The 12,841-nt window shown below is 42.1% G+C and overlaps 1 protein-coding gene across 1 annotated transcript; it reads right to left on the bottom strand.

Moving 5' to 3' along the window:
- Nucleotides 1–730: 730 nt before the first annotated feature.
- lrrc59 (leucine rich repeat containing 59) lies at nucleotides 731–12,424 on the bottom strand. The gene is made up of 9 exons (XM_080455247.1): nucleotides 12,215–12,424; nucleotides 10,748–10,873; nucleotides 9,484–9,543; nucleotides 8,459–8,617; nucleotides 7,152–7,256; nucleotides 5,151–5,223; nucleotides 3,752–3,946; nucleotides 1,568–1,906; nucleotides 731–779 (listed from the first exon to the last, which is right to left on the bottom strand). The coding sequence occupies exons 2-8, from the start codon at nucleotides 10,844–10,846 to the stop codon at nucleotides 1,578–1,580; spliced, it is 1,020 nt and encodes a 339-aa protein (XP_080311373.1). The 5' UTR covers nucleotides 10,847–10,873; nucleotides 12,215–12,424; the 3' UTR covers nucleotides 731–779; nucleotides 1,568–1,577.
- Between the last annotated feature and the right edge of the window lie 417 nt (nucleotides 12,425–12,841).

The following is a 12,841-nucleotide window of genomic DNA, read 5'->3' as shown; positions in this document are numbered from 1 at the left end:
TGTGTGTCTCTCAACGAACGCTCTGTGTTTCGAGCGTCCATACCGTCTGCGACTCGCCGACCAAAACAAGGAAGTGGATGTAGTCTAGAGCATCTTCCAAACCAATCAGAGTACGTGACATTTTATTAAGGCTTTCATTTTTGGGTGGAGTTCCTCCACAGCAATGTTTTTTTGTCGTTCTGACGTTTTGTCTCTTTTGTTGCGCAACACATCGGTCAACACTTCGCGGTTACAAAGCAAAAGCATAAATTGGCCTTTAACCCATTAAGCATCCGTGTCATTTTAGATTTTAGCTGTGTGTATATTTAGAACAGTAGTTCTAAAAAAAAAATTGCAGATCTACAAGCTCACAGCGGGTCACTTGTACATCTGCTATTTTTGAACATTAAAAAAATCTTGAAAGTGTTGAAAAAGTGTGAATCATTTGAACATTTTTTCAGTCCAAAATATATATAAATTTAGGGCGTCCTTGACGTGAAAAAGTTTGAGAACCACTGATTTAGAAGGCATTTCGTAGAATCAGTCTCAGGTCTTAATGGGTTAAGAGGCGTCCGGCGACCTTTCACACACGACGGTGCAGGTCCTCAATCCGCAGCACGTCATTTTTTTCACGTTTTCTGACGTCTCTTTCGTTGAGCGACCCATCGGTCGACACTTGTCACGAAGCATAAATGGGCTTTTAACAGACCCCCCCGTAAAAAGGTCCTTTAGACCCCCCCCCCCCCCTCCCCTGGCTGGCTGGTCCCCTTAGACCCACCCCAACGTTGAGGAGAACCAGCCTTATTAGTCCATGAGCCAGAGCCCCAAAATTGAGCAAAAATTATCGAAAGAGTGGGCAAAACCAAACCTATATTAAATTGTTCATAGGGTCAATACGAGTAAATAAATATATGATAACCTTTCCACAGGAGCAGCTTTTTCATGGTTATCACACATTTTGTTATTTTCCCCATACGTACATGACAGGTGAAAAAATGACATTTAAAAAAGAGTTATCATAATGAAACTTCCTGAGTTGATTACTTACATGAAGACAATGATTTATCGTATTACAAGTTTTCTGAAATTGTATATTTAAATATGCAAATTAGGCATAGGAAAATATGCCCACATTTGCATAACTTTCCAGAATCAACATTGGACAAAGCCAGAGTCAACATACTTATTTCATTTTGTTAAGATGTTGGATTCAAAGGTTTTTAACGAGGGAATATTCAATATCTGCTCAATTTTGGGGCTCTGGCTCATGGACTAAATGCCTAATTTGCATATTTAAATATACAATTTCAGAAAACTTGTAATACGATAAATCATTGTCTTCATGTAAGTAATCAACTCAGGAAGTTTCATTATGATAACTCTTTTTTAAATTTTGTAATTTTTTCACCCGTCATGTACGTATGGGGAAAATAACAAAATGTGTGATAACCATGAAAAAGCTGCTCCTGTGGAGAGGTTATCATATATTTATTTACTCGTATTGACCCTCTGAACAATTTAATATAGGTTTGGTTTTGCCCACTCTTTCGATAATTTTTGCTCAATTTTGGGGCTCTGGCTCATGGACTATATAGTTCTTAGTTCTTGGAAGCCTGCATGGCCTCCAGCAGCTCCTTGGCCCTGGACGCCAGGTGGTCCGCCAGCTGTCCCAGGTGGTCCGGCAGCTGTCCCAGGTGGTCCACCAGCTGCCGGACCACCACCTCTTGCTCCCGCGCCCAGGCCAGGCCGGCGTCCGCCGCCGCGTTGACCGCCGCGCACGCGCCGTCCGTCCGCAGCTCCGTCAGCCGGCACGCCGCCACGGCGGCGGCCAGTCCCAGCAGCGGCAGGAGGAGGAGCTTCAGCAGCAGGCCAATCAGGGAGCGCCTGGGTTTAGGGGCCGGCTCCGCCCCCCCCGCGGCCTTTTTATCTGATGGGGAGAGAGATGATGGCAGATTGATGAGAGCAGTGTTAACTTCGTCCACTAAAAACTATATGACGAGAAATGTTCGTCCACTACCTTTTTTCACTGACAACATTTTTTTAAACCAGTGGTGGGAAAAAGTACTCAAATGTTTTACAAATGTAATACTCTGTTACAAGTAAGGTATTAACACATTAACCGCCAAGAACGTAGTCCTACGGTCCGTTAAATCCAACTGTTAAGCGCCGAGACCGTAGCCCTACGGTCCACGGTCTTTTCGCGCTAAAAATTTCCGGGTTCACTTTCGGAATTTTTTTTGATCCACTTCCGTTTCCGGTTTGATGACCGGAAATAGAATTATTTGGGATCCGGTTTTGACGATCACGTCCGCCCTCGTTCTACAGACGAAACTGAAACTCAATTCTCTTCCTGTAGTTTTTTCTCCTCGCATTTCACTGTTTAACGTAATCCGCTCTAACTACAACATGGATACCCCGTTTGACACGTGGTTTTCACTGGGAGATACAGTGGGATGTCGCGGATGTAAACAGACCGCGTACGGCTCAATCTTAAGGATTTTAACAAGATCTATGGCGACGTGAAAAAAACAAAAAAACAACAAAAACACCTTGGCACTGGTGAGTACATTATGAGATTAACCTCTGGCGGTCGATGTGTTAAAAATGTACTTGAGTAAAAGTAAAGTATTGGTATCAAAATGTACTTAAAGTACCAAAAGTTAAAGTATTCATTGTGCAGAATGTCACAAGTTCAAAATGTATACAAATCTTTTGAATAGCAGATCTACAAGCAATTTACACAATTTAGTCAACAAATAAAAACTAGACTACATTGTTGGTGAGGGTCTAGTGGAGGAGAGATCCAGTATAACTAAAAGACACTATGTTTGTTCGCGCTCGGGTGTTGCGCTCTGAAAATAGCCGATCTACAAGCTCACAACGCGTCGCGCTGGGACGCGTTGTGAGCTTGTAGATCGGCTACTTTCAGCATGCAACCAAGTGTAAAATCAGTCATTACGACGCCATCAAGGCCTACCAAAAGATCATGAGATTTAGTCAACTAAAATATATTCAAAAGTCTATGACTAAACAAAATCCAAATTTGCTGTCAAAATTAACACTGGATTAGAGCGACAGACTTATTTTAACCACTATTTTTATCCTTTGTCACACCACAGTGTTGTTTAGAGCCTAACCGATATGTCTGTCTGGCCAAATATATCAGTCATTATTTGACTTTGTTGGCGACATCGGTATCTGCAATTATGCAGCCGATTTTCAACCACTTTCAACCCAGCGTCCATATTTTCAGTGTCATTGTGGGCGAACATTTTCAAAAGGTTTCAGAAAAAACTAAAAAATAGCACATTTGCAAGCTTGTAGATCGGCTACTTTTGAAGAATACTCTATAGTGCTTAAATGGTTGGATAGAATTAATTGTATTCAAATTCATACAAAAAAAACTAATCGGTCAACATCAGTAATGGGTGGTTTAGGTTTAGGACACTCCAAAATGTTTGTGAGCTTGTAGATTTGCTGTGGTTCAGGGGTTTCCCAAACCACAATCCCAGACATGGGAGATTGATGTAAAAATAAATTACATTTTCAACATGCACATAAGATTCCCACAGATAGGATGTTATGCTGCTTTGACACTAGCAGCAACAAAGCGACAACAAGACACATGTCGCAGCACGACAAAGTTACAAATGTTTAAAAAAACATTGAGCTGGCTTTTTTCAGCGCTCCGATAGTGAAGCTTCAAACAATCATTTCCACTCCTCTTCTCCTGCTTGCTATGTGGGGGAAAAACTCAATCGTCAGGGCCTACCTGCTGCCTGGCCGTTCCGGTTCTTCTTCTTCTCCTCTTTCTTCTTCTTCTGTTGCTCCTGTGCCGCCTGGGCGGCCAGCTGAGCGTTGTACTCCTGTCGCCTCCTCTCCTTCTCCTCCGCCTTGTCCCGCTTGCGCGCCTCCCTCTCCCTGGCCTCCCGCTCGCGCTGCTTGGCCTCCCGCTTCTTCTCCTGCTCTGTTGGGGACACAACCATCATGACACATAGTTAATGTAGGTTCTTCTCCTGCTCTGTTTTTTACAAGACTAGTCGTTCTCAACCTTTTTAATTTCAACGAACATCATAACTCTGAGTGTACAATTGGAACGGGTCCATTTGGTTCCATTTATCACCTACGTAAAAATGTATTTTCTGTTTACTAAAGAGCTGGAGAGAGACCCCTGTTACTGAACAAACTCTCAAACGCAATGATTACTATCAAAATGTAGTGCTTTAACCGGTCTGACAAAACTGTACTTTTATAAGTCAATGGGACTGGCCACATTGGAGCCACGCTGTTTCTATGTGCTACATTATTTCCCAGTTTTTATTGTGTCTGGGGTGAATTAATGCACCTTAAGAGTTAACCGAAGGATGTTGCAGTCAATGTGCTCAGATCAGAATGCAGCTGGTCGGTCCACTGAACAAAGGACTTCTGTCAAACTGAGGAACCCATACCAGCTACAGACTCATCTTTCTCCTTCAGAAGACTCTACAGACATACTGTGGAGGAGGAGCTCACCTTTCTCCTTCAGACATACTGTGGAGGAGGAGCTCACCTTTCTCCTTCAGACATAGACCACCGAAGTCTGACGTAATTTACTCATCCTACCTGGGTTGCGGTTTATTTCCCCCATTCAGAATCCCCATAGACTTGTTTAATATCGCGTCAAATAAGAACTGTGTTCCAAAAATAAACAAATGACCCCGGCGGTTTGACTCATATGGATATGAAGCATCAACTGACGGTGAGAAAACGCTAATGTTACTGCGGCCGAATTAGTTACATTTTCTCCAGAGACAGACTGTATCAAATATAAGTGACTGACTATCATAAACGATACAGAGCCTCCCTGACAATATCGCCGGGACAGTTTGTTGAGAGACGATTCTAAGATGACCCAATGTTATTCTCCATAGAGAAATTACTTCCGCAACCCAGGGGATGAACGAGTCACGTCAGGACTTCAGTACTCTATACTGAGGAGGAGCTCACCTTTCTCCTTCAGACATACTGTGGAGGAGGAGCTCACCTTTCTCCTTCAGACATACTGAGGAGGAGGAGCTCACCTTTCTCCTTCAGACATACTGAGGAGGAGGAGCTCACCTTTCTCCTTCAGACATACCGAGGAGGAGGAGCTCACCTTTCTCCTTCAGACATACTGAGGAGGAGGAGCTCACCTTTCTCCTTCAGGAGACGCTTCTCTCTGGCTTTATCCACCTCTTCTTGAAGGCCCTTCATGTGCTGGAGAACCTACAGAAAACCAAACAACACATTATTACTATTAAAATGACATGGAGCTGCCGTAGCTGAATGAGTAGAGAGGTGGCCTGGCTGGGACAACAGAGGGTCCCCGGTTCACACCCCAGCCCCCGGGTCTATGTGTCCCTGAGCATGACAGTTAACCTCTACCTGCTCCCTGTGAGCTGTACTAATAGCACCCACTCCTCCTGATAGTTAGGATGGGTAAATGCAGAGGACAAATGTCATGTATGTGAAAATGGTAAATGGTGCATTTATAAAGCACATTTATCCAAAGCACTGTACATAGATTGTGCATTACATTCACCCATTCACACACACATTCATACACCGATGGCGGAGGAAACCATGCAAGGCACCAACCTGCTCATCGGGAGCAATTAGGGGTTCAGTGTCTTGCTCAAGGACACTTCGACTCTAACTCTGGGGGAGCCCGGGATCGAACTGGAAACCTTGCGGTCTCTACCCCTGAGCCACTGCCGCCCAAATGTATTATTATGACAAGAATATCCCAAAGGAGAGGGGGCTAAAATATGAGTCACCTTGGACTCAATAATTTTGTAGCCTGAGGCTACGAGCTCAATCCATGGTCTTGAAGGGCGGATCCAAACACAGCCGCCCGGATTTGTGCGTGGCTTCCTATTGCTTCACCAATCTATGTCCCCTCCCCCCCTCGGCCTGTGCACGGAGCACGCTGACGTCACCAAATTTAGAGCGACGCCCCTCTGCACTCTGATTGGTTAGGAGATAACAAGGTCCAAGACCATCGTTCCTGCATGGCTCCCCCAGGCTTTTTTTCTTTTGTAACAAAAAAAAAAGCCTGGGTTTCCGAGGCTAATCATGTTGTGATCTGAAGCCTGGTTTATATAGTGTACTCGGTACGACAGTTCCGCTTGCCAAAAGGAACATGATCTATGAGCTGACAACGCGTCGTGATGCGTAGTCGGCTTGTAGATCACATGGATCAAAGCAAAAGAAAATCTCACGAGTCACGACTGAAAGTGTTTGAATGACCAAGTCCTACTGTGTGATTTGGGAAACCCCCCCCACACACACACACACACTAGCGCTGATTCCTAAACCAGAATGAACACAATATGTCAAATTATATGATGTTTCAGTAATATTGTTCCTGCTGTTCTACATACTGCCAGACAATCATGCTGACTTCCATGGCAGTGGTTCTCAAAGTGGGGTCCGGGGACCCCCAGGGGACCCTCAGCTAAGTGATAGATAGTTAGGAACCAAATGGACCCTTATGGGTCTGTAACTCAAGAGAGTGTGTACACTCTCAGAGTTACATTAACATTGATTTTACAATATAAATTGGGGTCCCAGAGATAGAAATGCCATTAAATGGGGGTCCGTAGCCTAAATGCATGTCAAACGGGGGGGTCCTCGAAATTAAAATGGTTGAGAATCACTGCTAAAGCGTTAAAAAAATCTTCTCTTATCGGGGTCCCTGACATATCTTTTCAAATGGGGGGGTCCATGGGCTAATAAGTGTCAATTTGGGGGTCCTTGACGTGAAAAGGTTTGAGAACCACTCACTGTTCTACGGAATCCAAATGACTGAAATCAGTCGTGGCCACTGAGAACGTTAATCCATGAGATCATGTTCTTTTTGGCAAGAGTCATCCTTTGTGGCATGGACATGGTTGCCAGATCTGCTTATTATAATTTCCCCGCAAGATTTTATTTGAAAATAGCCGATCTACAAGCTCACAACGCGCCGCGATGCGACGCGTTGTGAGCTTGTAGATCATCTATTTTCAAATAGCTGATGTATATGTTTAAAGTGCTCATGTGGTCCATAGTCGCTTCTTTTGGGCTGGTTTTCCTAGACCTGGTTGCTTGTTTCTCTCACAGAATCTGGCAACAGAGGGCATGGAGTGTGAATGAAGAAGTCTCTCTCTTACCTTGACTGAACACTGTTTGCATTGCTTCTCATCCAGACAGTCTCCTGCAACCTTAGCCAGCTCAACCTCCAGAGGGTTGTCCTTCAGGTCAAGCCACTTCAAGCTCTGTCCACACACACACACACACACACACACACACACACACACACACACACACACACACACACACACACACACACACACACACACACACACACACACACACACACACACACACACACACACACACACACACACACACACACACACACACACACACACACACACACACACACACACACACACACACACACACACACACACACACACACGTATATTTCAGCAATGATAATGATACTTAGTAAGGCTGTCCTCGACTACACACATTCTTCAACTAACAGTCATAGGAATTTATCGACTAATACAGGGGTATTTTCCAGGCGAAGGACCCCCTAGCTGAGACAGAGATGAAGCAGGGACCCCCACTACATATTGAATTAGATTGTGTTGCAGTCAAATTAAACGTTTTCTTAGATTTCATAGATACATTCATGTTAAACGTGTATTTTCAGACAGTTAACCTTTGAAACCTTCAATATTAGGCAACTTGACCGATGGCCTTTTCTTTTTCTCCTCTACGCCAACTCTCCGAAAAATATTTTCGGCTGATGTTCCCCACCACACAGAGATTTGGCGGACCCCCTGTAGTAACTCTGAGGACCCCCTAGGGGTCGCGGACCCCCTGTCGAAGACCCATGGACTAATAGATTAGGTACTGTAGTTGATTTAATCAACAACTGAAGTGTGTTTGCTGCATATAGTCATGCAGAGGGCAGACCTTTCAGGTTGGCGAGGATGAGAACTGAACATTCTAATGTTGATTTCACAATGGATACTAAATATTGAAAAGTTGTACAAGGTTAAAGGGTTATATCTAGAGTTTACAAGAGATGTGAAAAAGGCTTAAAAAACGGACACATCAATTAAAGTCTTGGTCAAATAAGACTACATTAATAGACTATGAGGCAAAAGCTGCAGTACTTAATTTACCGCTACAATTATACTTATCAGTAAAAGAACACTATTAAACTTAGTCAATGAATCAAAGCAACATAGCATGTGCTTCAGCTACTCACATGCCGAGTTGGCAGTACCAGGGATCGAACCCAGAACCTTGCGGTCTAAAGGTGAGTGCTCTACCGACTGAGCTACTCAGACCAAACATTCTGATGTTCTCACAAGTACACTAATACAAACACAAACGTGTGTGTCTGTGTGTCTGTGTGTGTGTGTGTGTGTGTGTGTGTGTGTGTGTGTGTGTGTCTCACCCTCAGCTGAGAGAAGCTGACAGGCAGGACACTGAGCTTGTTGTTGTACAGGTCCAGATGCTGCAGGTGCACAAGGTTCCCCAGGTCATCTGGCAGACCGGCTAGCTGGTTCTTGCTCAGGTCCACTTTGATCAAGTGGGTCAGGTTGCAGAACTCTGGCTGCACAAAACAAAATAAAACAAAACATGTTGTATGACAATGGGACTGTTCTACGTGAAAGCAGGGTGGGTAGCAACACTGTCCTATCTATCAATGAAAGGTTTGATCCCTGTTCCCTAAACACACAGTTGGGCAGTAGGTTAGCAGCTAAGCTACTAGTTGAACTACATTTTATGATAGAGACGTTCAAAAGGATCAAAACGATGGTGCAAATGATACAAATTTCACCCACTATTCTGATTCTGATGGTAGTTTGTGGGTAGCTTTACAACTATTTTCAGAATGACGAAGCTTTCAAGTTGTTTCCATCTATTTTCTTCACCAGCTTGACAAAAGCAACATCAATACATCTTCAGCGGCACATCAAATGAGTTTTGAGTACAGTTGGTATCCATTGTGTATCCATTTGTAGCTTTTACATACAGTAGTTTGTGTGTTTTATTCAGTCACTCAGGGTCAACTTGTAGTGTAGCGACTTATTTTGAAAGAGAGCTTTTATAAAGAGTAACTAGTAGGATAGATAACTACATTTTTGTAGCTTGCCCAACACTGAACACATGGATTAAAGCAAAATAAAATCTCACGACTGAAAAATGTTGTATGGCCAAGTCTTAACGTCCGATTCGAAAAACGGTGTGAAAGGAGCTCTTAATCTTAAAATAATAACCGAAAGTAGCCCATCTACAAGCTGCGATGCATTGAGAGCTTGTAGATGGGCTACTTTCGCTGTGCAACATAGAAGACATGCTGGCTTCTATGAGAACTTTAATCCACGTTAACACACGTTCTTCCACTTTCTGTCATGTATTAGTCGTGAGTTGAAGACGTGTGCTTGTGTTATTGTGTCTGAAGGGGTTGGTACTCACAGGAAGGGAGGTGATGTTGTTGCAGGACAGGTCCAGAACGGTTGCTTTGGGGAACGCAGCCTGTAAGGGAGGAGAACCATGAAGAAATAAATGCACAATACTTGACATCAAATATTCCAGTGGCCACCAAATGGACCCTTACAGGTCTGTAACTCTGATAGTATACAAACAGAACCAAATGAACCCTTACAGGTCTGTAACTCTGAGAGTATACAAACAGAACCAAATGGACCCTTACAGGTCTGCAACTCTGAGAGTGTACAAACGGAACCAAATGGACCCTTACAGGTCTGTAACTCTGAGAGTATACACACAGAACCAAATGGACCCTTACAGGTCTGCAACTCTGAGAGTGTACAAACGGAACCAAATGGACCCTTACAGGTCTGTAACTCTGAGAGTATACACACAGAACCAAATGGACCCTTACAGGTCTGCAACTCTGAGAGTGTACAAACGGAACCAAATGGACCCTTACAGGTCTGTAACTCTGAGAGTATACACACAGAACCAAATGGACCCTTACAGGTCTGTAACTCTGAGAGTATACTAACAGAACCAAATGGACCCTTACAGGTCTGCCACTCTGAGAGTATACAAACAGAACCAAATGGACCCTTATAGTTCTGTAGCTCTGAGAGTATACACACAGAACCAAATGGACCCTAACAGTTCTGCAACTCTGAGAGGATACAAACAGAACCAAATGGACCCTTACCGGTCCATTTGTTAGATTTGTACACCCTCAGAGTTAAAATTAGTAACATTGTTTTGTTATAAAAAAAACAAATTAAGAAACCTTTTTGTTTTGGCTTTCTGTTATAAAGTTAAAGCTCTGTATTCTGATAGCAATCATTACTATAGGTTGTTGGTTCACTAACAGGGGTCACTGTGTCTATCTATCCATATCTTTAGTAAACCGAACATTTTCAAGTCAGGATACCAATTTTATCCAATCAGGAGTTTATCAGCTTCAATTTGATAGTGCTCCAGTTCCTCCGGTTTTCTGCTCATTCTTTTTCTTTTTATCACAGTTCTCTGTCGTCTTTATTGGATGAAATTGTTATCCTGACGTGAAAAAGTATTTTCTGTTTACGAGACGGGGAGACCCCTGTTACTAAACAGACAGCATGGAATATAGAGCTATTTAACACTTATTATAACAACAACAACAACAACAACAGAATGACTCACACCACCTTTAACCCACCATCCCATTGAGAAACAGTGATTTAAATCAAAGCTATAAGGACTAAGGACTCACCAGCTCTTTGACAGGAACCTCAGTGAGGTTACACAGACTCAGGTCCATCTCATTACCGTTGATCTTATCCTTCAGGTTCAACACTTTGGTTTTACTCATTCTGTCTGTTTATCTGTTTATCTGGAGCTGTGTGGAACACAACAGACACATAAAAAAAAACATTGGACAATAATATACAGTAAATCTATCCACAAGCAACTCAGATGCTATAACACTATTATCTGGCATCTGAGTTGCAATACCAACCCTTGACAGGCCAGTCATCTTAACAGAAAAGTCCTATCTGATTGTATTAAAGAGATAGTTCACCCCAAAATGACTGTTTTTCTATGGATTAGTCACCCCATGGAGACTTGAATTCATGGATTTTTTTTTTTTTTTTGTCACATTTCTAAGCCAATAAAAATCTTCTCTTATGGGGGTCCTTGGCATATCTTTTCAAATGGGGGTCCGCAGGCTAATAAGTGTCAATATGGGGGTCCTTGACAGGAAGAAGTTTGAAACCACTGGTGTAGTCCATCAACACATGTTCTTAGACTGAGATCACAGAGACAAAACTCTTATTAATCACATTTCATGTTCACTGAAAAATAAATGAATGAGACTGAGAAGTATCAGGGCTGTGAACCTGGGGTCCTCAAGAGTTACTACAAGGGGGTCCGCCAAGCACAGAGCCGGGTCAAGTTGACTAAATATTGAGGGTTTAAAAGGGTAACTGTGTGGAAATGCACATTAACATGAATCTAAACATAATAGAAAAGACAATGTGTGTCAAACAAGTCTCTGACTGCAGCTATCTATTAAATCTACAGTATCTATTACATCTACAGTATCTATTAAATCTACAGTATCTATTCAATCTACAGTATCTATTCAATCTACAGTATCTATTAAATCTACAGTATCTATTACATCTACAGTATCTATTAAATCTACAGTATCTATTAAATCTACAGTATCAAATAGTTTAATCTGCAACATCTAGGGTCCCATCATCACAACTTTTAGTTACTTTGTAGATTTTGATTATTATTACAAAACATACACCCTTTATACATGTAGACCATTTGAAAATAACAGATCTACAAGCTTACAATAGGGTAATAGGGACATTGTGAGCTTGTAGATCTGCAATTTTCAAGATTTTTTACACATTTGAAAACTTGAAACGTGAAATGGGACATTCTGCATAATGAGTACTTTCTACTTTTGGTCCTTAGAGTACATTTTGATACCAATACTTTTGTACTTTTACTCAAATAAATGTTGTATTTCAGACTTTCACTTGTAACAGAGTATTTCTACATTGCAGTAATATTGATACTTTTACTTAAGTAAAGAAAAATGTGAGTACTTTTCTTCCACCACTGGTTAACATAAATACTGTACATTTATCACAGGAACAGGAATGACAAAGTAATGGAGTAAAAGTAACGTTAACATTCTAACATGATTATTATTACTCACCTCTCAACAGTGTGTTCTGGTGGAAAGCAAGACGTTTAAAGATCTGATAAGAAGAGCTTACAGACCAGGTGTTTAAAGGCCTAATAAGGTAGTTTATCAGAGCTTACAGACCAGGTGTTTAAAGGTCTAATAAGGTAGTTTATCAGAGCTTACAGACCAGTGTTTGTAATGAATGACTGTCTGTCTGGAGCAGAGCTGCTGCTGCCTTCAATGAACATCCACGTCACGCTCAGTGTTGCCAGACTCTGCGAGACAAACAAGCAACCAGGTCTATGAAAACAAGCCCAAAAGAAGCGAGCCCTTCGCCGTTTAAACATATATTTCATTTGTACATTGGCTATTTGAAAATTGTAGTTGCGTTGTGTTGTGAGCTTGTAGATCTACTATTTTCAACAACAAAAAAACACTTGAAATAAAGTGCAAAATGTGCAGCATTTGTTGAACATGATTCTAACAACACAATCCACAAATGTCCCTGGCTGGAACAAAACATTTCCAGATGGGGGTCCACAGACAAATACATATTAATTTGGGGGTCTTTGACATGAATAATGTTTGAGAACCACATAATAATAAAAAACAAAATCATAATAATAATTACAAGACCCAAAAAAGGCATCCCGCAAC

This window comes from Gymnoscopelus braueri (assembly GCF_963280865.1).
Source record: "Gymnoscopelus braueri genome assembly, chromosome: 17".
Classification (NCBI taxonomy): Eukaryota; Metazoa; Chordata; class Actinopteri; order Myctophiformes; family Myctophidae; genus Gymnoscopelus; species Gymnoscopelus braueri.
The sequence above is the reverse complement of the archived record's forward strand: the minus strand, read 5'-3'. Positions and strand labels throughout refer to the sequence as shown.